This window comes from Stegodyphus dumicola, chromosome 4 (genome assembly GCF_044657685.1).
Source record: "Stegodyphus dumicola isolate Sdum_Otavi_A_Nest chromosome 4, ASM4465768v1".
NCBI classification, from domain to species: Eukaryota; Metazoa; Arthropoda; class Arachnida; order Araneae; family Eresidae; genus Stegodyphus; species Stegodyphus dumicola.
In genome coordinates, this window is record NC_140771.1 from 116,926,940 (window position 1) to 116,950,336 (window position 23,397).

The 23,397-nt window shown below is 32.4% G+C and overlaps 1 protein-coding gene across 3 annotated transcripts in view; it reads left to right on the plus strand.

Annotated features, from left to right (window-relative positions):
- Nprl2 (Nitrogen permease regulator-like 2) overlaps positions 1-23,397 on the plus strand; it is a 93,052-nt gene that overhangs the window by 43,264 nt on the left and 26,391 nt on the right. Inside the window, exons 4-6 of one of the 3 annotated variants that reach the window (XM_085815367.1) lie at positions 1,044-1,152; positions 8,651-8,787; positions 22,486-22,506. In XM_085815367.1, coding sequence (XP_085671493.1) covers positions 1,044-1,152; positions 8,651-8,787; positions 22,486-22,506 — 267 coding nt within the window. Of the gene's footprint in view, positions 1-1,043; positions 1,153-8,650; positions 8,788-22,485; positions 22,507-23,397 lie in introns of those variants that run through there. The other 2 variants (XR_015040748.1, XM_085815368.1) reach the window with 2 other exon arrangements.

The following is a 23,397-nucleotide window of genomic DNA, read 5'->3' on the forward strand; positions in this document are numbered from 1 at the left end:
TTAGTGCTTGCCAAACATTACCTCGCCAGCAAGGTTGCCGGATCTCTCTCCTATTAAGCACGTTTGGAGCATTATGGGCAGGGCTCTCCAACCAGCTCGGGATGTTGACAATCTAATGCGCCAGTTGGACAGAATTTGGCACAATATCTCTGAGGAGGACATCCACAACCTCTATCAATCGATGCCAAGCCAAATAACTGCTTGCATAAGGGCTAGAGGTGAACAAACACGTTACTGACTTTTTCACTTTGTGAAGCACTATCTCTGCAATAAATCATCCAATTTTTCGCAAACTGTAATCATTTGTTTTTCTGTACATGTACATCACCTCTTCTACCGATTTTCGTCCCATTCGGATAATTCCTTCTTGGTGCGTCTTTTTTTTTTTTTTTTTTTTTTTTTTTTTTTTTTTTGTCTAAGAGTGTATATTCATATATCCATCTCCATGTAAATATTACATATTCTCCATACTACAAATTAGATTCCTCAACATGTTGCTATCGCATACATCGTTTTCACTTGTTTTCAATAATGATGACGAGTCTCCTACAACTTCTTCTTCCTACTGTTTATTTGTTTACTTTTTTACTTTCACTTTAATGTTGTGTTTCCATGCCATATTAATTGCATAGGCTTCTTTAATTAAACTGAGTGAGAAAGTATGCCTTGCACAGCATGTCATATTATTTCAAACAACCTAAAATAAACTTAAGCAGAAACATTTGTTCTATGACAACTGTAACTGTTCTGGAAATCGTAAATAAATAATATGTATTGTTTTAAAGAATTTTAATATTCTTTTATGCATGTTCTTTATATTATATGTGATTTGATTCCATTTTCTCGAGAATGAGAATCGTGCTTTTAAATATTTCTGATAATTTTAGGTTCAAAAATAATTATTCTTATGTTTTGATTTAATATGTATCTAGTAGATTCATCTTGTTCTGTAACAACTTTCTTTTATTTTGAAACTGAAATCTGTTTATTAAGAAGTTAACAGTGGTCATGATTTATTAAATATGTTTATCATTTAATTTTAGTTAGAAGATGGCTTTTTATTCCAAGAGGATACAAAAGAACAGCTGCCATCTATTATGGCAAAAATTAGAGAAGAGTTAAATACAAATGGAAAGTGTTCAATACCTATAAGTATGAAAAATATTTTTTCTTCCTGTGCATTTAAACACTTTAATTATTTTGTATTTGATGTAATTTTCATAATTTATTGATAGGTATTTATTAAATTAGATACATATAGAATCTTTTATACAAGACTCTCAGAAAAGTTACTAAATAACATATGCAGGTATATAAGTATGTAACACAAAAATATGTAAACCAAAATTTGGTACTATTGCATTACCCGTCCAACCGTCTTGCAGAGTCAGCAGTCGTTGGTGGCTAATATTTCACCAACCTAACACATGAAAAGCAATATTCATTTTTAAAAATGATGGCATGCTAAAAATTGCATAAAACAGCAAAAATAATAATAGTAATAATAATAAAATAATAATGATAATAATGAAATTAGAAATGCAAGAAACATACGTATTGAAACTGCAAACATCCATAACAAAATACTCAAAAGTTCATAAAACAATTACAAATTAGCTAAATTAAAACTGCAGCAATCACCCTATTTCTCGGTCTCCTTTTCATGTGCACAGTGATCTATTTTAACATTTAAAAAAAAAAAAAAAAAAAAAAAAAAAACAGGTACACTTTGTTTTAACTTAACATCGGAGACCTGCAGAATTCTTGGCATCATAGAGGAAATTAGTACTGCTTTCCATGGACATATCAAAACTTATTCGGAGAAAACTATTATCACATTGGCCTAAGAACTGTTCACGAGCTACTTTCAAGCTGTAAGATTACTATAATAATGTGTCAGCAGACCAGTGGCCGAGCGGTAAAGTCGCTGAACACTGATAGTTCGGTCCGAGTTTCGAATCCCATGAACGGGCTGGCTGCATGGGCGTTTTCATGGTTTTCCCCATGTGTAACGTGTATACGAGCCAGTTTCCCTTAGAAAGTCCTCCACGAAGGCATCCCTCCCCTTAGGCAGATAGCCCTCGAGTGCTTTGCCGTAATTAAATAAAGCATAATTTTATATGCATTTTATTACTTTAATGATAATATTGAAAATCAATCTGGATAGTATTTACATTTGTACATCCAGTGGATGCTGTTCAGCTGTCTGCTTTAAAGTCTCTTCCAAACAGTTTTTTGCTTTCTTCCAGACATTTTCTCCAAATGAATTCTTCAAAAGAACTCGCATAATTCGATTGTTTGTAAATCATTTCAACACCTTCTTTTGCATTAGCAGGCAAACTTCACAGTTGAATTACAGTTTGTTACAAGGGGGGAAAAAACATGGAAATAAATAACATTGTAGACAATTTTTATAAGTTCTTTGCCCGCAAACATAATACTCAAATTCCAAAATGGCATGCGTTTATTGGCTTACCAGATGAAATACATTCTCATAAAATCCTGGGTTCCTCTTTCGGCAAAATAGCACTTTGCCCATTGATAACTGCTTGTAATAAATTGCTCTAATTTGTGCCATTTGAAAATTAATCCATGTCTTAAGATTCTTGCATAAATATAATGGTACAGACTATTACCTAATAATTTCAGATAATAAATGATTTGTAATGTTAAAAATTTTATTTAATAATGGTAAGGCATTTAAATTAAATGCTTGAGAAATTAGGTTAAATGGGATTGTTGGGTTTAAATTGTAATATGGGTAATATTTTGAAAGCTAAAAGCTTAACCATTTTTAAACCTTAATTGCCTTATTGAACTGGACTCCCATGGTGAATAGAATTCTTGGTTGTTGTATGACCATTTTTATTACTAACATCGTAATTATAACCGAACTGTAAATTAATTGGTATGGTATGAAAGGAATTTAAAATTAATAATGATCAGAGAAAGATTTTTGCAATTTGATATATTGAGTAAAAATTGTAATCTTAATGTTTACTTGTTATAAATGAGGTAGCAATTTGAAATTAATGATCGATGGAAACAATATTTTATGACTAGAAATTTTGGTACTTCTTTGTTAATGGTATTCCAGTTGTCAAATGTGTGCAAAAGCATCAAATATAGTAGCCTTTTATATCACATCATGAATAGCTGGTTTATTTTAGCACTGTGCGCATTAAACGGTATATACCTGGTTGTAATGAAAGTTTCCCACCAAAAAAAAAAACATTCTTAATAAAGTTAGGAGAAAAGAAACAAACAAAAAAAATAAATAAATAAATAAACAACGAAAGTATTAGTGCAGGTTGTAATCACCACTCAAAGGTTTTGGTAGTTCCAATAAATTAATGTTCTCCCAATGTTTGAGTAGTTTTTCTAAGCCTTCGGCCGAGAAACTTGGTGGCCACGAGTACAAAAACAGATCAATCTCGTTTCGGACGTCCTGTGCAGAATGGAAGATAGCACCAGCAAGATGTAGCTGCAGATATGAAAAATGGTAGAGGTTCAAAGGAGCAATGTCGCGGCTATATGCTGGGTGTTTCAAAAGATCTCATTCGAGTTCGTACAGAGTCCAGCCGGTAAATGCAGACACATTGTGGTCCTGCATTATCTTGACAGAACATTACCTTTTTGTGCCAGAACTCAGTTCAACATTTTTCTTTGATAGCTGCATCAAGACAGACTAGCATCTCGCTGTACACCTTACTGTCGAGCATTTTACCTTCTTCCAGGTACTCTTTCTGGATCCCACCAGATACAAAGCATGATTTTTTTGTTAGTCAAAAGGCAGGTCACAAAGGCAACCTGCTGATGGGTTCACCGGGCACAGACCAACCCACTTTTTGGCTTGTGTTGTTGAAGTAAATGAAATTTTCATCACAAGTGAAGATGCAGTCCAGAATTTTGTCCTTGCATTGCTATTCAAGCAGATTAGTTCAGGCCTGAACTTATCTGTCGTTATCTACTTAAGTCAGCTCATGCGGCACCCAGCAATTGAACTTGTATGTCAAATTTATGCACAGCACAACTAATGGACATGCCACTAAAGTCTAACTCCATAGCAAGCTCTTGAGTGGTTGCATACTTTTGTTCTCCCACAAGTTCTCACAGGCAGGCTTCATCAGCATCAGTAGGCCAGCCAGAGTGCTCTGCTTCTTGAATGCCATAGTTCTTGCTTTTGAACTTTCAGTACCAAACCTTCACAATAGCATATGATACAACATTAGTACTTAACCCCTTAACTGCCGCGGGCGTATATATACGCCTTGCTCAGCCGATGCGTTAACTGCCCCAGGCGTATATATACGTCCTTCCAAACTGCTATCATTTGCTTTGCGCTGCTACACCTAAAATTATTCGCAAAGTTAACGCATCGGCTGCACATCTGGGCGCATCTGGGGCAGTTAACGCATCGGCTGAGCAAGGCGTATATATACGCCCGCGGCAGTTAAGGGGTTAAAGCTATGCACATGATTTGGTGACATTCTGTAGTTGATATTTTTCAACAGAACTGGTCGTAAATGATGGTTCTAATCTGGCAGCATGATAGTTCCGTTTTAGACATCTTGAACTTAATGATATTGTTTTACAAATTCCACAACGCAGTGTTCTAAAGCAATGCTCTTTCTTTCAAAGCCAAAAAAGCATTTGACAAAATATGATTAAACATGCCAATGTGAACTGTTTGCATTGTTGATGTTTGCAATGGTGAGAAACTTTTGTTAAAACCCAGTGTATTATATGATACATTACTGTTATTACAAGTTTACTTTTTTCCATGAATCTTTATATACAGGGTCCAGCAGAAACAATCTGTCATTTTATTATAGGCCCTGCAGTAACACTACATAGGGAATGTGAAGGGTGAAAGTAGTAATTGATAAATAACATAATGCAATTTTGTGTTTTAGGTATTATTTATTTTTTGAGAATCATATCTGTGATATTGACCATCCTATATGATGTACTGAGGGAGTCGAACAAAATTCTTCACTGCTTTAATCAGCATTTCAGGTGTAATAGGCCTCTTTATTAATGCAATCTCAGAATATCTAGGACACATGATGTAAACATTCAGCTCTTGTAGTAGCCCTATAGAAAGAAATTGCAAGCATTCAAATCATGTGATCTGGATTGCTGTAATATGCTCCCAAAACATGAGATGATTTTGCCTGCAGACTCCACATGAAATGTGTAATGTTGCAATCATGTCTCAATCAATCATGCTTGCAGACTCCACATGTAATGTGTAATGTTGCAATCATGTTGAGTTTCCCCATCTTGCTTGAAACAAACTGATAAATTAATGCCTTGTCTGCGTGTAATTTAGGAACTAGAAAAGTCATCAGTTGAGCTCTGTAGTGTTCTTAGAGGATACTCAAAAAAGTAGGGCACCTGGAAGTCAAAACAGTGCACCAAAACTATGACCTTTTCACTATGGAATAGTTTTTCGTGGAGTTCCTGTGGATTCAGTTTCCTATAGTGTCACATGTTTTGTTTGCTGACATGCCTGTCGGTTGTATCATCCGACACAATCAGGTTGCGAAGAATGTCTTTGTTATCATCCATTAGGCTGATAAGCTTTGTACTGAATTGCTTCCAAGAAGTATAGTCACGCTCAGGTTACTTATGGCTTACTTTCATTTTGTAGGGATGGTAACTTTAATTGCTATGGAGAATGCGGTGCACTCTTCTGCCTGACAAGTGTAAAACTGCAGCTTGTTTATTTATTGAATGCTTAGGACTCCTGTCAATAGCATTTTGGACCCTCTCAATGTTTTCTGGTGTTGGTACTGTCTAAGCTGAACCAGTGGCTTCTTATTCATTGCACTTGCTGTGGCACAAAACTGATCAACCTTCCTCGGAATTCTGTGCCATTTTACTACCCTTCCATGTCTCCCAATGTTGAATTGCTGTCAAAACTTCCAATGCATAGCTACCACACTGTCACCACTTTTGAAATATGCCTCAATCGCAAAAGCACAGTGTGTCTTGGTTCAGTGCTCAATTGTAACTAAATTGGCATCCTTCCTTCTCCACTCTATTATGCTCGGTTTTATGCTCACTATGCGAGTGTACAAGCTACCAACCATTGAAAGTGGTAAATTGTTTATGTCAGACCCTTCATTATTAGGACTGCTGCGAACTAGTTAGACTTCACACCAACATTTATGTTTCATGCTATGTGAAAAATTAAAAAGTACCAAAGTTTGTTGATTAACAATTAGCAAAAATAGTAATTTTAATATTTAAATGTAATGGTTGAGTAGTGAAATAAATTATTAGTTGAGGTAGTGTCTCTCGAGTAAAGTATTCCTGTTTTAATGATTTTAAGAATATTTATATTAAGGAATAAAAATTAATATTGAGTTAAATGTTTAGAAGATAAAATCTCTTTTTTTTTTTTTTTTTTTTTTTTAATCATGTGGAATTGAAATTGTTAGGTTACTTAATTCAGATGTGTGAGATTTTTTTTTATGTGAATATTTCTGTAGGAACTAGCCAGTCATTGCAGTGATCATAATGATTATGTTCATCAATATAATTTAATATATGAATAAATGTTCATTCTTGGTTTTTTTTTTTTTTTTTTTTTTTTTTTTAGCACCTCATGGCTATTCTTAAGGGGAAAGGTGGACCTAACAGATGAACCTGGCTATTATTGTTTTGATGTTGGGAATTAATGATTTGTGGGTTGGCTGGAATTTTTATATATAATAATTAATTATGGGTTATTGCAATTTTCAATTTACTTGTTGTTGATGCCTGTTATTTAATGCATAGAATATTCAATTAATGATTTTATATTATTGCATTTTCAATGAATAGGTTTTAATGGTTACATTGAACTGGGCTGTGTCTAGTAGTTGGAAGATATGCGTTAATATATTTTGTGAGTTTATACATTTTTAGTCTAGAGAATTTAACGAGTTAAAAAGGTAACATGCTTTTAGAATTTTGAAATGAGATTAGAATTTCAGGTATTATTGAAAATAATATGTTGATTTCAATTCCGATGTACTGAAGAAGAATAAAACTCCCTTCCATTATTTTACTGCTAAATGTATTAAATTTAATAATTTACTTAACAGGATAATATATTTTATTTAATTAGTTTCAAGATCAATCACTAGGTTTTTAAAGATATTTTTAAATTAGTCAACTAAAACTTAGTTATTATAAAAGTTTTTTTTTTTTTTTTTTTTTTTTTTTTTTTAATGTAACAATTTCAATTTGGGAACCAAAACTTTTCAGTAACAAATAGAGATTAAATGGGAATCCAAACCAAATCATGCCGACTGAAAGTCTCACCTTGAGCGCATAACATCCCTTCTCTTGTTTTACCACTGTCTGTTTGCTGCTGCCACATTACTATTACTGCACTGAAATGAATATGAGGATATAGAAAAGGCCCAGATAGAAACAAAAACTGATTGTGCCCATTGTCATATGTGTAATTCATATTAAAAATGTGCTTCTCAAAAATAAATATTAAAATCAACATGACTGTAACATTGTTGATGCATCTGCATGTCAACAATTTTCAATTTATTCCATATAGAGTCCAAAGTCTGAAATCCAGATTTCCAATATCCAGCATGATCTAATATCTGTATCTGCAGATTACCAGCAGGGATGGGGAAATCACAAACCCTGTTATGAAGTTTAGGAATAGAGAATAATACTGAACATAAAGGAGCAGCTCTGCTGTAAATACTATTTTTCTTCTCGCTAACTAAGCTTCTTGCTTGTCACTTTCAGACAGCTGCTGGTTAGGCAAAATCGAACAATGTAACCAATGGCAATATCCTGATTGACTTGTTGATGGTGGCCGTAATCACACCTTTCAGCCCTTGAGTAGATATGGGGGGATTAGCATTTTTCTATGTGATCTAAAAAATGAATGATGCCCCAGTGTTGTCATGCCATCTTAGTAGATTTAAACTAATGATCTAAAATCTGAAAATTTCTAAAATCCAGAACTGCAGAAGACACAACAGTTCCAAATCTCGGACTGTGTACTGTATATACAACAGAAAAAGAGAGAGAGCATGGAAGTTAAGAAAAACAAGAATAAAGTTAAATCACAGTCTGTATCTCATGGAGAGCAAGAACTTAAAAATGTGTCTTTACTTTGCAACCAAAGATAAAAATGATAATACCAATGCAATTAACTTTAAAAAAAACTAAGTAAATGAGAAGGAATATGCTATAGTGATGTGCCGAGTGAAAAGAATATCACCTGTGATGTAAACAGCCTATTATTTTTTAGAGATCATGAATTAGTTAGAAAACTGAATAAGTAAACACTTCTTACCCTTTTTTTTGCTGCATTGTTAAATCATTGAATCTAACTTAATTCTAGTGATCTGTTAATCCGAAAAGAGATTTGCTTTGATATGGTTCATTCACAGCCATTAAGGCAGATGTCTCCTTATGCTGTCAAACATTTTTGTCATATTTAGTTTTGAAAAGAATCTGTTCATATTTAGAAAATAATTTGGTAAGAAATAATATCTGAAATAAATAAGAAGTAAACTAAGGAAAATCTGTATTATGCACACTTTCATTCATGTTTATATGTCTGTCTGAAGCAATTTGCACTACTAACTGCATTTATTACTAACCTTTGAAATATTTTTAGATGTTTCAAATACTATTTATTTAAATGTGATCAGAGTGTACCCAATGCCTCCTCCAGTTCAAGATCAAGATGTTCCTATATTCACTGACAGAAAATTTCCTGTTCTTCCAACAGATTGGGATATAACTATGCAACAAGTAAGTTTTCACTTTGTATTGCTTTTCCCCCTCCTTTTGTATCTTTAAAAACATGTTGTAATATATTATATTTGATTGCTAAATAAGAGAAACTGCACAATGTGTTATTGTATTTAATCTATTTCAAAACATGTATATTTTACTAGTATTTTAATGTTGCTACTTTTATTCAAATTATTTTAATATTGTCACTCCATTGATATACACTATTGTTTTTATTTCACTAAGTCTATGACAAAAATATGCATTAAGATGCAAAAAAATTATGAAAGATTTGAGCATATCAAAGTAATGTTATATTGCATATGCTATTTATATTAAAACTGAGCATTTACTCTAAAAGAAAAAAGTAAAAAATATTCACTAATTAGCCATTTGTAAAATCATGGAACCTTAGATCATTTGGATAATAGTTCTTGTCATTGTTATAGTGTGAAATTATTCAGAATTTTTATTGACATGCAAGTCCAAATGTAAGAAAGCTTTAAACTTCATTATATTTAAAGGGCATTTGAGAGGAAAAGTTACAGCTATTTCAGATGAGACATTGTAATTTTTTTTAATCTAAAAAACTTCTTGTATGAAACCACTTTAGGTTTCAGGAGGCCTGTTCACTGAATTATCTCACCAGTGGAAATTATCAAGAAGACTAATGAATTTTGAGTATTGTAAAACTCTTCATTTTTTATCATCTTGATAAAGAAAATCACATATGCTAATAGAACCAGTTCGTAAGGCTAAATAATATACAGGCAAAGCATATTTTATGCTAGCTTCAGGCTTCAAAAGCTGAAGGAAATCATTTAGATGTATATTAAAAAATACTGGAATCAAGACTGCACCCTGGGAAACCTTAATTTTAATTTTTCTGTATTTGCATGAGCTGTAGCTCTAATGAGTTGCACAGAATCCTTGACCAAGGAAATCCTTAATCCAAGAAATCATGTTACCATTCAATTTAAGATCCAAATATCAACTTAATATTGTTCTCCAAACCTTGTTATATGCAGATTTAAAGTCTGCAAAACTAGCCAAAACCGAACATCAATTTTCTAATTTATTTTTGATATGATAAACTTTTTTTTTGGATCATGGAGTTCAAATGCCTAAACATAACTTGATGTTAACAAGATAACAAGTTACAGTACAAAGTCTGAGATCCAGACTTGTAGAGACTTCAGCGATTCTGGATTTGGGATTTTTCCAGATATTAGATCATCAATTTAAAGCTAATAAGATGGCATACAGAAATTATACAATTAAAAATATGAAATTGTGAGTTATGAAATAAAGAGCATTTATGATTTAAAGAGTATCAAAATTTACCAAAAAAAAGCTTAATATTTATTTCTTTATTAAACATTTCTTTCAATGTAAGTTGTTTAAGTTGCTTTGTTTTTTCTGCTAATACTCTTTAATTCTATAAACAGACATAATTTCTTGTTTAGTTACAAAGTTCCACTGTTCAAGTCCTGTAATTGCTGTTTCGAGAATTCCAACTAACTTGTCAATCGAAATTTTTTCATTTTCAGTAACATCTCTGTCCTTTTCTTCACTCTCAGTAGTGGTATTTACTGGATTTAGAACCATACTACAGATTTCGCCATCCGTTTAATTGATGATTAGGGCATTGTCATCACAATGAAGAACTTCTGTTATATCATCTTCATTTATTACTGCTTATCCACATTTCTTTATGAAATCCATTAACTGAAAAATTTCACCTTTGGTTTGCGATATCCGAAAACCTTCAAATTCGTGGCTATCATCTTCATCATCCTCACCATGAAATATGGTAGCTGGCCATAAATTATACCAAGCACTTTTTAAATTATCTCTTGACACATCCTCGCATGATAATACAATGCTCCACACAGCAGGTTTTACTAAAATATTTAAAAAATTCTTGAGTAGTCTTGCCATTGTTCAAGAAATTTAGCATGGATTTTAAAAATGCTACCTTATTTGCATTTCATCACACACACTATTCCGATATCCATAGGCTGAATGACAGAGGTATACATTATCTTTCACTAAAACTTTTAAGTGAAGTATAAGCCAAACAGTTGTCTGTGATCAGGACTATTTTTGAGTCATCAGGTATTCAGATGTTGCCAAGCCATGGGTATAAAATGATTTTCAAACCATTGATTCATTAAGACTTGTGTCATCCATCCCCTTTTATTTGCACAATATATAACGGAAAATCATCACTCCTTTAAATGCTAGAGGTTGTGTGTTTTCCGATTGCGAAAAGTGTGCTTGTGTGCGTTTTTGCAACATTGTGCACGCTAAAATTGTTAGTCTCGCTTTGGAATCTTTGATACAAGTTGGAACCTTTTCTGTAGAGGTTGCCAAGGTATTTCACAGTACATATTGCCAGAAAACACCAGTTTCATGAGCATTGTAAATTTGTTCTGGAGATAATTTTTCACTAGTAATGAGTTAATTGAATTCATCTAAAAATAGTTCAGCAGTTTCTGTATCAGCTGAAACATTTTCAGCTCAAATTTTTAATTGCTTTATACCATGACAATTTTTAAATTTGGTTAACCAACCTGCCGAATATGTGCACTTAGTTTTGAAGTTCATTTCTTCACGAAATATTTTGGCTTGAGCCATTAGCATTGGACCCATCAGTGGCATGCCCTCGCTACAACACTGTCTGACACATCCGATTACCACTTTGTCATGATCGTCACTTTTAGTATAAGGAGCAATTTTTTTTGTTATGCATTGTGAATGGGGTGTCAGTTCTTTTTTCTTATGTCATGTACAGTTGACTTTCCATATTCCTAACATAATTTTGAGACAGATATACCTTTATCCATTTTTTGCAGCAATTTCACTTTTTGTTTAATGGACATTGAAACATGCTTTTGCTTTGTAGAGCCTTTTGCAACTCCAGAATTAGAAACATTTTTTGATATAATTGAAAGTTCAAGCTCTAATTTTTATAAAATTGCTGTAATAATAAATGTCTGCAAAAAATAATAAGCTGGATTAAATTAAAAGATTAAGGAACAGCGGAGTCTGCTACATTAACTGAAATACCTTAAAGTTCAGTAAAGATAATTTTAGCCTAGCTTAAGAACGTCCGCTATACATTGTTGGGTATGTATCTAAGATTGGCCATGAAAGACAAGTTGTTCCACTAAATTTTATCTTCCTTCTATTGCATACTGAATTAAACCTGAATTGTTATTAGTTTAGTTATGTATTATACCTACGTCTATTTCTTGCACATGCTTAAGGCTAATTTGAGTCCTGAATAAATAAACTCCCACATATACTTAAGACTTATCTAGGGCTGGTGCTAGATACTGCCTGATGCAGTCTCTGCAGGTTCTAAATTCTGCTCCAAAGTGCCTTCCTGAATTCTAAATTTTTGCCGTTCATAAACTTTCGATCCCAGTATTCTCTCCATAGTAAAAAAAATTTGTCTTCCATAAATTCTGCTGCCCGGTGCAGCCATACAAGCTCTGACACCGGTTGTGGGTTTGTGGGAATAACATACCAGTTATTCTTCATTTAAATAGCACTAAATCTTTTAGCCTATGAGTATCATTAACAACATTTTTTTAGCATCTGGAAAGAAATTTTTGTTAAATTTTTCCTCATCAACACATCTTAATGCATTTGTTTCAGCCACCAGAGCTCTCTGCCTGTCTGTGAGATATTATTTCGCAATGCGCAGGTTGTATGCACAGCTCGCATTTTGTTCTTGCATTCTTAAAACCGCTAATTGTAATTGTCGCCTTACTTTGTGCTGTGTTGTGTTCGAAAGTTCAAACTGCCGAATAAAGGTTAATTTACAGTCCACTCGCATTGATGTATTCTTATGTTTATTAATTTAAATTTAAGATACCGCTACGCTACAATATTCTGTTCCGTCCTACGCCGGAGCTTTGAGAAAAACCCGAACTTGTGAATAAGAATTCTACGTGTTCGTAATGGTGTTACTTTCGGTTTAGAATTCTCAAGAGTTTCGCAATGGATACAGTGTATGAGGTGAGTGAAATAGTTAACCCTTTTTAATTGCATTTGAGATTTCTTTATTGCTACTTTATTGTGTTTAAAGTATTAGTAAAATTGAGAATTTAGAATATTTTCAAAATGTCAGATATAGAAAAAAGCGAAAGAAAATTTTGAAAACACGGTTAACGAAATTCATCGAGAGAACAGATTATGATAACTTAGATAATGCTGAAGCTGAATTAATCTTAGAAAAATGTAAAATCTTTAAGGAAGATTTTAAATCTCTATTTAGAGAAATTTATACAAATTGTGATGATGATAAAATAGACACTTTCGTTGAGGAAGAACAGTCGATTTTAGAGAAAATTAAGGAGGTTCACTTAAAAATTATTCGTAAGTTAAAGATTTACAAGGTCGCAAATGCAAATGGCGATAAACCTGTCATACCTGAATCAATCTCTGAAAGTTTAAAGTTACCGAAATTATCTTTACCCACATTTAGCGGAAGTTTGCAACAATCCAAATCTTTCTGGAGCTAAAAAATTACAATATTTAAAGAGTTCTTTGAAAAATGATGCTTATCGTATTATTCAGTCAATTCCCATAGCTGATCAAAATTTCAGTATTGCTTGGAATTTACTAGAAGAGAGATTTTCTAATAAGAGAGAACAGATATTTGCTTTTATTAAAAGAATTCTTAATTTTTCACAAATACAAACGGAATCTGCATCCTCGATATTAAATTTAGTAGATGATGTAAACGAAATAACTCGCTCATTGGAAATATTGCATCAAAGGATAGATAATTTTAGTGATACTTTGTTGTTGTATATTATTTTGCAAAAACTTGATTTTCGACAAAGTTGTGGTGGGAGCGTCAATTAAAAAAAGACGAAATACCAAAGTTAAATGACTTGATAGAATTTTTGAAGAATTACGCTAGAACATTACAGAACAGTAAACCTTTAATTAGTAAAATGCATAAATCAGATAAACCAGTGTATAATAGGGTTACTTCTCTGATTACTAATTCTACCTGCTTATTTTGTAAAGACGATCATTTTTTATACAGGTGTTATAATTTTTTTAATTTACCAGTGCAAAAACGAATAGAGTTTGTTAAGACTAATAAACTTTGTTTTAATTGCTTGTCTAATGTCCATAAAGTTAAAATGTGTAAGAGTGCAAATACTTGCAAGCATTGTTTTAAGCATCATCATAGCATTTTGCATTTAGAAAATATTTTCAAACCAAAAAATGTATCTAGATTCCCTTCATCGGAAGCACAAGTGTTTGTTCCGAAATCGCAAATTAAACCAGGAAACAACTTGAGTGAGGTTTCTCCAACTGTTTGTGCAAACAACTATGAAAATCAACATTTTGGAGCTTATGCTAATGGTAAACGTAGTTATGTACTTTTGTGTACTGCTTTAATTAAGGTTCAAAACTCAAAAAACGAATTCATAAATTGTAGATGCTTACTAGATTCAGGTAGTAAAAAATCATTCATTTATTATCCATTCATTAATCATTCATTTATTGTCGGAAAACAGCTATCAATTTAGGATTGAGCATAAAGGATTCAAAGATATTAGTGTCATGCTTAGGTACTTTCAATACAACTACTACTGGAGAGGTTGAGTTGTTGTTTACACCTCATTTTAATACTAATTACAGAATTTCAACGTCTGCTTACATAATAGACAAAATTACAGGAAACAGTGTAACATTACATTAAATTACCTTTAAATAACCTTTAAATTTGTGTAACATTACCTTTAAATTTATATAACAAGTGTAACATTACCTTTAAATTTATATGAAAGTTTCAAAGATTTAACTTTAGCAGATCCTACATTTCATGAATCGGGAGAAATTGATGTTTTACTTGGAGTTAATGTATTGCTTACTTTAATCAATGGCGAGGTAATTAAAAGGGGCAAAAATCTTCCATTTGCATGTTGTTCTAAGTTAGGATGGGTAATTGCTGGAACTACACATTTTGAATTCCCAAACCGTAAGCAGGTTTCAGTCAATACGCTAACCGTAAACATGGAGGAATTAGTTAAATCATTTTGGGATTTGGAACAAATTCCCACATCGAAACCTTTAACTAAAGAGGAAAGATTAAGATTGTGTGAAAACCATTTCGTGGAAAATCACATCCGTAGTGAAAATGGTCGTTACTCAGTAAAATTGCCATTCAAGCCTAAAAGAAATGAGTTGGGTAATTCCAGACCATCAGCCTTTCGCAACTTTCTTAGTCTGGAACAAAAACTAATAAAAACTCCTGAAGTATATCAACAATATAAAGACTTCATGTCCGAATGTTTATCACTTGGACACATGAAAGAATTATCCAGTGACAATCTAGATAAAGTAAATTTTCATTATTATATACCTCATCATCACGTGCTAAAAGAATCGAGTCTTACCACAAAACTACGCATTGTTTTCAAAGCTAGTGCCAAAACTACATCAGGGATATAGCTTAATGACACGCTAATGAATGGTCCCAAGGTGCAAGACAACTTATTTACTATTCTTTTGAGGTTTAGATGCTATCCCATGGCCATTACTAGCGACTTATTGAAAATGTATCGACAAGTTCAAATTCATGATGAAGATCGCAATTACCAAAAAATTTTTGGAGAGATAATCCATCGAAGCCGATTAAAACTTACAGGTTGTGCACAGTTACGTACGGCACTACTTCCGCTTCATACCTGGCTACTCGCGTACTCAAACAACTAACAATTGACGAAGGAGCTAAATTCCCAAAGGCAGCTAAAATAATATTACGCAATTGTTATATTGATGATGTCCTATTTGGTTCAGACACAGTAGAGGACACAGTAGAGTTTTTACAACTGAGTGAACTTTTACAAAAAGGTGACTTTCAATTGCATAAATGGTGTACAAATGATCGCTCGATTTTGGAAACTGCTTTGAGTGCTCGGAACTCAAATTCTTCATGTACAATAGTTGATACTAAATCAATAAAACTATTGGGTTTGGAGTGGTATCCAATGCAAGTCGAGTTTACTTGTCACTTTGAAAATCTCGAAAACAGAGAGTATTCTACTAAAAGAATGATTTTGTCTTCTATTTCGAAAATCTTTGATCCACTTAGTTGGTTAGCACCTTTTATAGTTGCAGCAAAAATCTTGCTTCAAGACATATGGAAATTACAAATCTCATGGGATGATCCCTTGCCAGATGAAATCAATCAAAGATGGAAAATCTATTGTGAAGATATCGCAAATCTTGAATGCATTCATATTCCTAGGAGAGTATTATTGCCCAAATCTACAAATGTAGAACTTCATTGTTTCTGTGACGCATCAGAAAAAACTTACACCGCAGTGATTTATTTAAGGTCTTCAAATAATTCTTCAGTTTAGGTGCAGCTACTAACATCAAAAACTCGTGTAGCTCCCCTGAAAGTAATCTCTATTCCTCGTTTAGAACTCTGCTCTGCAGTTCTATTAGGGCATTTGGTTCAAGCTGTGTAGAATTCATTGCAAATTTATGTTGACGATATTTATGCATGGAGTGATTCAATGATAGTTTTGTCCTGGATAAAATCAGAACCAACACGCTGGCAAACCTTCGTAGCCAACCGCGTTTCAGAAATTCAATCAGTCTTACCTTCATCGCATTGGAATCGCATAAAAGGAAAGGAGAATCCAGCTGATTGCGCATCAAGAGGTCTTTTGCCTTCAGAACTTTCTACTCATGACTTGTGGTGGACAGGTCCTCAATGGCTTAATTCAAATAATATTCCGTTCTCTATCAACTTACCATTTTCAGAAGAGTCTTTAAAGGAACAACGGAAAAATATTTCTTGTTCAATTGGAACAGTCGCTTCGCAAATTCCAGTCCTTAATGAAGTTTCATCATTCTTGAAACTTAAAAGAATCATCGCATGGTGTTTACGGTTTGTGAATAATTCAGCTAAATCTACCGCAACAAGGATTAAGGGTTACCTTAAAACCGAAGAATTGCAATACGCTAGAAATGCAATTGTTAGAGTAGGTCAAAGGGATGAGTTTTTTAATTAATATAATCTTCTGAAAAAGAATCAACCATTAAACTCAAATAGTAAGATCCTTTCTTTGAACCCCTTTATCGATGAGAATGGACTTATACGCGCCGGAGGAAGATTAAGACAATCCAACATCGTGCAGGACAGAAAATATCCTATTTTGTTGCCCAAAAAACATCACATAGCACAGATTATAGTGAATCATTTTCATGAATCCCATCTTCACGCTGGCCCCCTGCTATTGCTATCAGTAATTAGAAGAGAATATTGGATAATCCATGCTAGGTCAGTTGTAAGACAACAGATTTGGAAATGCGTGAAATGTCATCGTGTACAAGCTAAAACATCTACCCAGATAATGTCTGATTTACCGTCATCTAGAGTCGTTCCGTCAAAGGTTTTCTCCAAAGTTGGAATTGACTACGCCGGGCCATTTCAAGTGAAGCCCATGCAAGGTCGAGGAGTAAAACCAATGAAATGCTACATTTGTGTATTCATGTGTTTTACTACAAGAGCTATACATATTGAATTAGTAGGTAATCTAACATCAGAATCATTTATTGCCGCTTTGAAGCGCTGTGTATCTCGAAGAGGAAAACCAATGGAAGTTTTTCCTAGTATTGATAATATTGTCTGTATCGTGAAGATCAAAACTGCTAATGGAGTTTTCAAAAGGCCAATTCACAAACTTAGTGTTTTGCCTATCAATGATTAAGTTTTTTTTTTTCCCTAAAGCATTATAACTTTGTACTTTGCTTTAACTATAATTAAGTTCCTGAATTGTATCAAGGCTTCTGTGCATCTGTTTTGAGAATAATTTAGTTTCATTTCGTAATTTCATATTATGTTTTCTTGTGAATATTTTAATGATACATTTTTGCATAATTTAATATTGTTATGATAATTTCATTTTGTAAAAGCTATTTAGTTTGAAACGATATTTCAACGCCGGGCGGAATGTTTCGGCCACCAGAGCTCTCTGCCTGTCTGTGAGATATTATTTCGCAATGCGCAGATTGTATGTGCAGCTCATATTTTGTTCTTGCATTCTTAAAACCGGTAATTGTAACTCTGTTGCTTTACTTTGTGCTGTGTTGTGTTCGAAAGTTCAAACTGCCGAATAAAGGTTAATTTACAGTCCACTCGCATTGATGTATTCTTATGTTTATTTATTTAAATTTAAGATACCACTACACTACAGCATTTAACTTAAATCTGTAATCAGCACCAAGCGTAATGTCAGCGTAAAAGGTTGCCGTCTCTTGTTATTCAATTACTGATATAAAAAAAAAGTGCTTAGACATCGCTGTATGATTCATTACTCAAGTTTTCATGTATTGATAAACATGTAGTGATGAAAGCAAAATGCAATAAATAATATTTGCATAGGTGAGCTTCAGGGATATAAAATGCTAGTAGGTGTAAAATCAATGATGTTCTTAGAAATAAGGTATTTTATTTAGTGCCTAAGTGAAATTAAGAATTGGGACTCTCCACATGTTTTATTATGGAAGGAAAAATCAAATGCACATGCGTAAAGCACACAAAAAAGAAGAAAAAAAAAAGTTTGTTGCTTTGAGGTCTGGATTTTAGATCATTCCGGATATGTTGGACATCAGGATCTTGGACTTTGTTCTGTATTTCTTCCAAGGCATCATTAGTGAAACTATCTTCCCTCCCCCCCCCCATAATTTTAGCAGTATTATTTTTAGTGTGATGAACCAAAAGATTTTCAAAGAATCTGCTGTTTTTTCTTATTGATATTACCATACCTTTCTGCCCATGGGAGAAGCAGTCCCTTTGTAACTAACATTAAGAAGTTTAAGAATATGATTAATTCTTCTAAATCCTTAATAAAACTGGATGTTTGAGGTCTCAACCAGGACTTGTGGCAGTTCAAGTTCATCTGAGCCATTGTTATGGTAAAAGTGAGACAAACTGATGAAAACTATCCAATCCTTCTCTTTAAAAAAAAAAAAAAAAAACTATGCTCTGTTGTGTGTATATTTCTTTTTAAAGGATTTAATTACATTTAAATTTTATTGGTTGTGCATTACCACTGAAGGCGTAATGAGTACGTTTCCTCAAGCACAGAATTAAAGAATCATAAGTCAAAATTTTAACTTCGAAATCTTTATTTAATAAAATAGGATAATTTTGCATAACAATAAAGTAATAATCTTCACGGACATTAAAACACTGAAGTATTGAAAAGGAGATAACTTACATAGAATCATCTTCAGTCCTAAATCATCAGGCTTACCTATATTAGGCAATAAGAAAAATAAACAACAGGAATATACTTTGACACTGCACCTGAAAAAAGAGAACTGGATTAGACCTTTGGCCAGGTACAAGTAGCTAGGGTGAAAAATCAAATATACTGCATTGCACACGAACTTTACTTTCCTTCGTCAATATATATCTTGGCGCACGTTCGTTTCGTATGCCTTTCGAGTTTCATTATGCAAAATACCTAAATTTATGCTAATAAATTTTCTTCAAGTCAATCATCAGGCGTTTTGGTTTACTATACTGTGATTTTGCCTGAATACTATAATTTATTAATTTATATATATTCCAAAATAGTTTAAAATTGTTTCTACTTGTCTTTGGGAATCCATTCCTTAAAAGCTCCTTGAAGTTTTCTATAGAGTATCCATAGAGCTGCATGTATATTTTTATTAGCTTTTCTTAATATTGAAGATTAATAAAAATATAGTTCAGTTTTCATTTTTTTAATGAAATTTCATTTTAGTCTTTGATGAGGTTTACCTTCTAAAAGTTATTTTACTGTTGAAAAAGTATTGTTGCGTTCTACAGGTTTGTGGATTTAGTGTAATTGATGCTAACACTTGATGAAGAATCAAAACACAATTTATTCACCAGTATTACACAGGAGAGTTCCAAAGGCACATTTACAATCATCGAAAAACTACGTTAAACACATTGAAACAATCAGCAACACAGCCTTGAGGTTACAATGGTGAAAATAGCTTCACTGCAAAGCAGTAAAGCTCCCGACTCTGTTCAGTCACTTTGAAGCTAATCTTTAAACTCAAAACACTACTACTGAATTCAACATACTGCTCCCTTTCTGCACACAGGCAGGGTATATATAGCCTTAACCTACCTTTAAGAACATTCCCAAGGAAACCCACTAAGAATGCGTTCTAGAATGTTCTCACTTTGTCTATGGCGTATCGCCAATTTTGTTGCCAAATGGATGATTTTATGCCAAATCTGGCCAGGCTAACCTCACTTTGTGGGGAAGCTATCTTACTGCGGTTGGGCATTTTGCAACAGTATCACTGTGAATCTAAAGTGCTTTAAAGTTTTGTCTTATATGTTACTGTCAGATATTCAAATCAAAGTCGAAACTGACTTTTTCTTTTCCATACTTTGTCATAAAATATGTTATGTACAGTCAAATACCGAAAATCCGCCAACTCCTGAAATACGCGTTGCCTCTCAAAATATAAACATTCAGTTTATAGGTTCCGGAAACCGCAAAATCGAGTACGAAATACCAAAGAAAAAATACTTACTGACTAATAATGAATCATAACGGAAATACCAAATTATTGACATCATGATAAAAGTTTTTTTCCCCTCTAATCTGCATCGAGATAAGAAAGCAGACGATTCACTCATCTCTTCTTTCAAGTTCACGATTCACGTTGTTGTATTTTCTGAGCTTTGTTATTTCATGAGATTATTGAGTGCTGCCTTTTTTTTATCCGGATATTTTGTGAATAAATTAAGAATATTTTAAATTTCAGCACTTTTTAATACAACTACAGATTAGAAATGCGGTCATGATTTTATTGCTTGCGACGTTGAAAAACGTAAACACGTTGTGTTGATGGTAATGCAAAAAGTGCAAATTCTGCAAAAAATGGAGACAGGTGCTACTCCTCGGTTGATAGCAGAATCGTATGGAATTGCGATACGATTGTGTATGATATACGGAAAAAAAGCTGTATGATATATGGGAAAAAAGCTGTTGAAATTTTACAGCAACAGTGATTCTAACAGGAATCCGAAACTGGAAATATTTGCATGAGGCGAAATCAGCAAACCTCCACACTGTGTATATAATACAATGAATAATATATTTAATTTATATATGTAATAATAATTTAATGCATATAGTAAGTTATTGCAATAATGTATATAATAATTTAATTAAATGTATTTAATACGCCTTATTTATTTTGCACTTTTAGTCTGAATATTATGATTTATCTTTTCTGTCCTGAAATTTGGAAAATCCTAAAATCCACAGAATGTCTGATCCCAAGCTTTGCAGATTTCTGGAATTTTACTGTATAATGATCCAGAATTGAGGTTTTGGCTATTCCAGATTTTGGAAATTTACTGATTTTAAATCTAAATAGATGCAGAGCCACTACAACATTATGGCTTTACCTATTGTTTAAATCACATAGAAGAATGCTAACTCCCCAACAGTGCTGGAGCCAGAAGGAGTTGGAAAATTTTTAGAACTTATAGAAGCACTGAACAAAAATCAGGGATGGGAAAATTTTTAGAATTTCAGAGAAGTACTGGACAGCAAAATTTAGGAGCAGAAAATTTTTTAGAATCTCTGTGTATCATAAATTCTGAATTTAGGACCCGCAGAGATTGTACCAGGCAAAAAAAAAAAAAAAAAAAAAAAATTTGTAGTAGCCCTGCCTCTTTACAACCATTCAAGGACCAAAGATCGAGATCACCAAATACCTGGACTGATTAAAATCATACAAGGAAAGTATCATCCTGGTCAACATTAAAGGTAACAGCAATCAATACTAGTGTTTGAAAGTGACATGCGAAAATCACAATTTGACAGGAGAAATTTTGCATTTAGGGCGCACCTGCATCATTTTGTTTGAACATTATATTCTCCATTTCTGGATTTTAAAAAGGGGGCATGAAGAGAATTTTTTTCATTATTTTGTTTTATTTATGTATCGGCTGGTGGTCTGGATATTAGACATTTTGGACTTTACTTTATTCCTTTCTTTTAAATACATTTATAAACATTAGAAAATATCTTTGATGCTTCAGGTTTTTATGTTATTTTTTATTCTGTAAATATTTTATTTGTACTTTTATTTATCAATCTTTTATTTTTTTTTTTTTTTTTTTTTTTTTTTTGGGAGGAGAAGATTTATAGTTAAGATTAAAAAAACTTTTTTCTTCATTGGCAATGACCACAGTACTGTTTATTAAGGTAGGAAATAATGCTTCCTGATCAACAATCAATATACATCATCAATGCTTTGATTTAACTTATTATGTACATCTGTGAAATTCATTTGTTTTATAGAATTATAGAACACACGCACATATATATATATAGCTGTTCTGAATTTAAATCTTTTGATATTAATATGCTAATGCTGATTTTACCTGTTAATTTTGTTTAAAGGAATGGTCTTTATTTTTGTTTGCAAATGATGTGTATTAATTTTAAAATTCATCTCAGTTAAAAAAATATATGGTAATGGTATAGGTACAGTATATATAGCGTATAAAAATGTATGGTAATATTCTAAATTGTATGTTAAATCAAAAATCTTTTATTGATTATTGCTACATTTAGATATATATTTAGCAAAATTCAGCACTTATTATTGTTGATTAATTGTTTATTTTTGATGCTTCAGTGGGATTTGACTGTAATGCTGGTAAGTACCTGTTAAATAATGGTATGTTAATTATATTATTTCTGCATATTTATTCTTAACAAACTGATATTTACTTTCTTGTATAATAGATTTGATTTTAGTGTGTTTATAATATTTTGTTTAACTATTTTACTTGTACTTGCTCTGCATACTTTTGTTTTTTTAGAGAGTTTAAAAAGTTTTCTATGTTGTAATCTCTTTTTCTGTCAGTATTAAGATCTCTCTAATCTTAATTATCAGTAATTTCATAATTTAAAATAATAATGCATTTTTAGAGTGCTACTTTTACTTTTATGTTTTTGTGTTTTATTAACTATATTAATTTAAAAACTGTTGTTTGGGATTAATTTTTAATATTTAGACGTTTTTTTCTTTTGTATTTTTTTATTATTTTAAAAATATTGTGAGTAGACTGCTTGTTAGATTGAATTAAAGTGAAAAATGGTAAAAATCCAATTGGATAATTTCAAGACTGTCATAACTTAATTATTCAAAAAGTTATTACAAGAAAAGATTTAAAGATAGCTCTGTATTGTATATTAATTACACAATATAGCTATATTATTAATTATACAGTAATTTATCTATGTATCACTATGTATGGTTTATTTATTTATTTATTTATTCATTTTAGTCCAAAGGAGCAATTTGCCCAGAAGGACTACTGTAAAGGCCCTTATTTTCGCGGGCTGTAATTTTTGCGAAAATGAATATATCGGTGATTTCGCGAGCTGAAAATTTCACGAATTTTATATGAACAGAACTTTCAAAAGTACCTAAGTAAAGTTGAGAAAGTTAAAAAATTCCAAAAGTACATCTTTTGCATAAAGCATTTCAAGAAACTTTTTTTTTTTTTTTTTTGTCCGAAAAGTTCGTCCCTCTGTTCCCGTC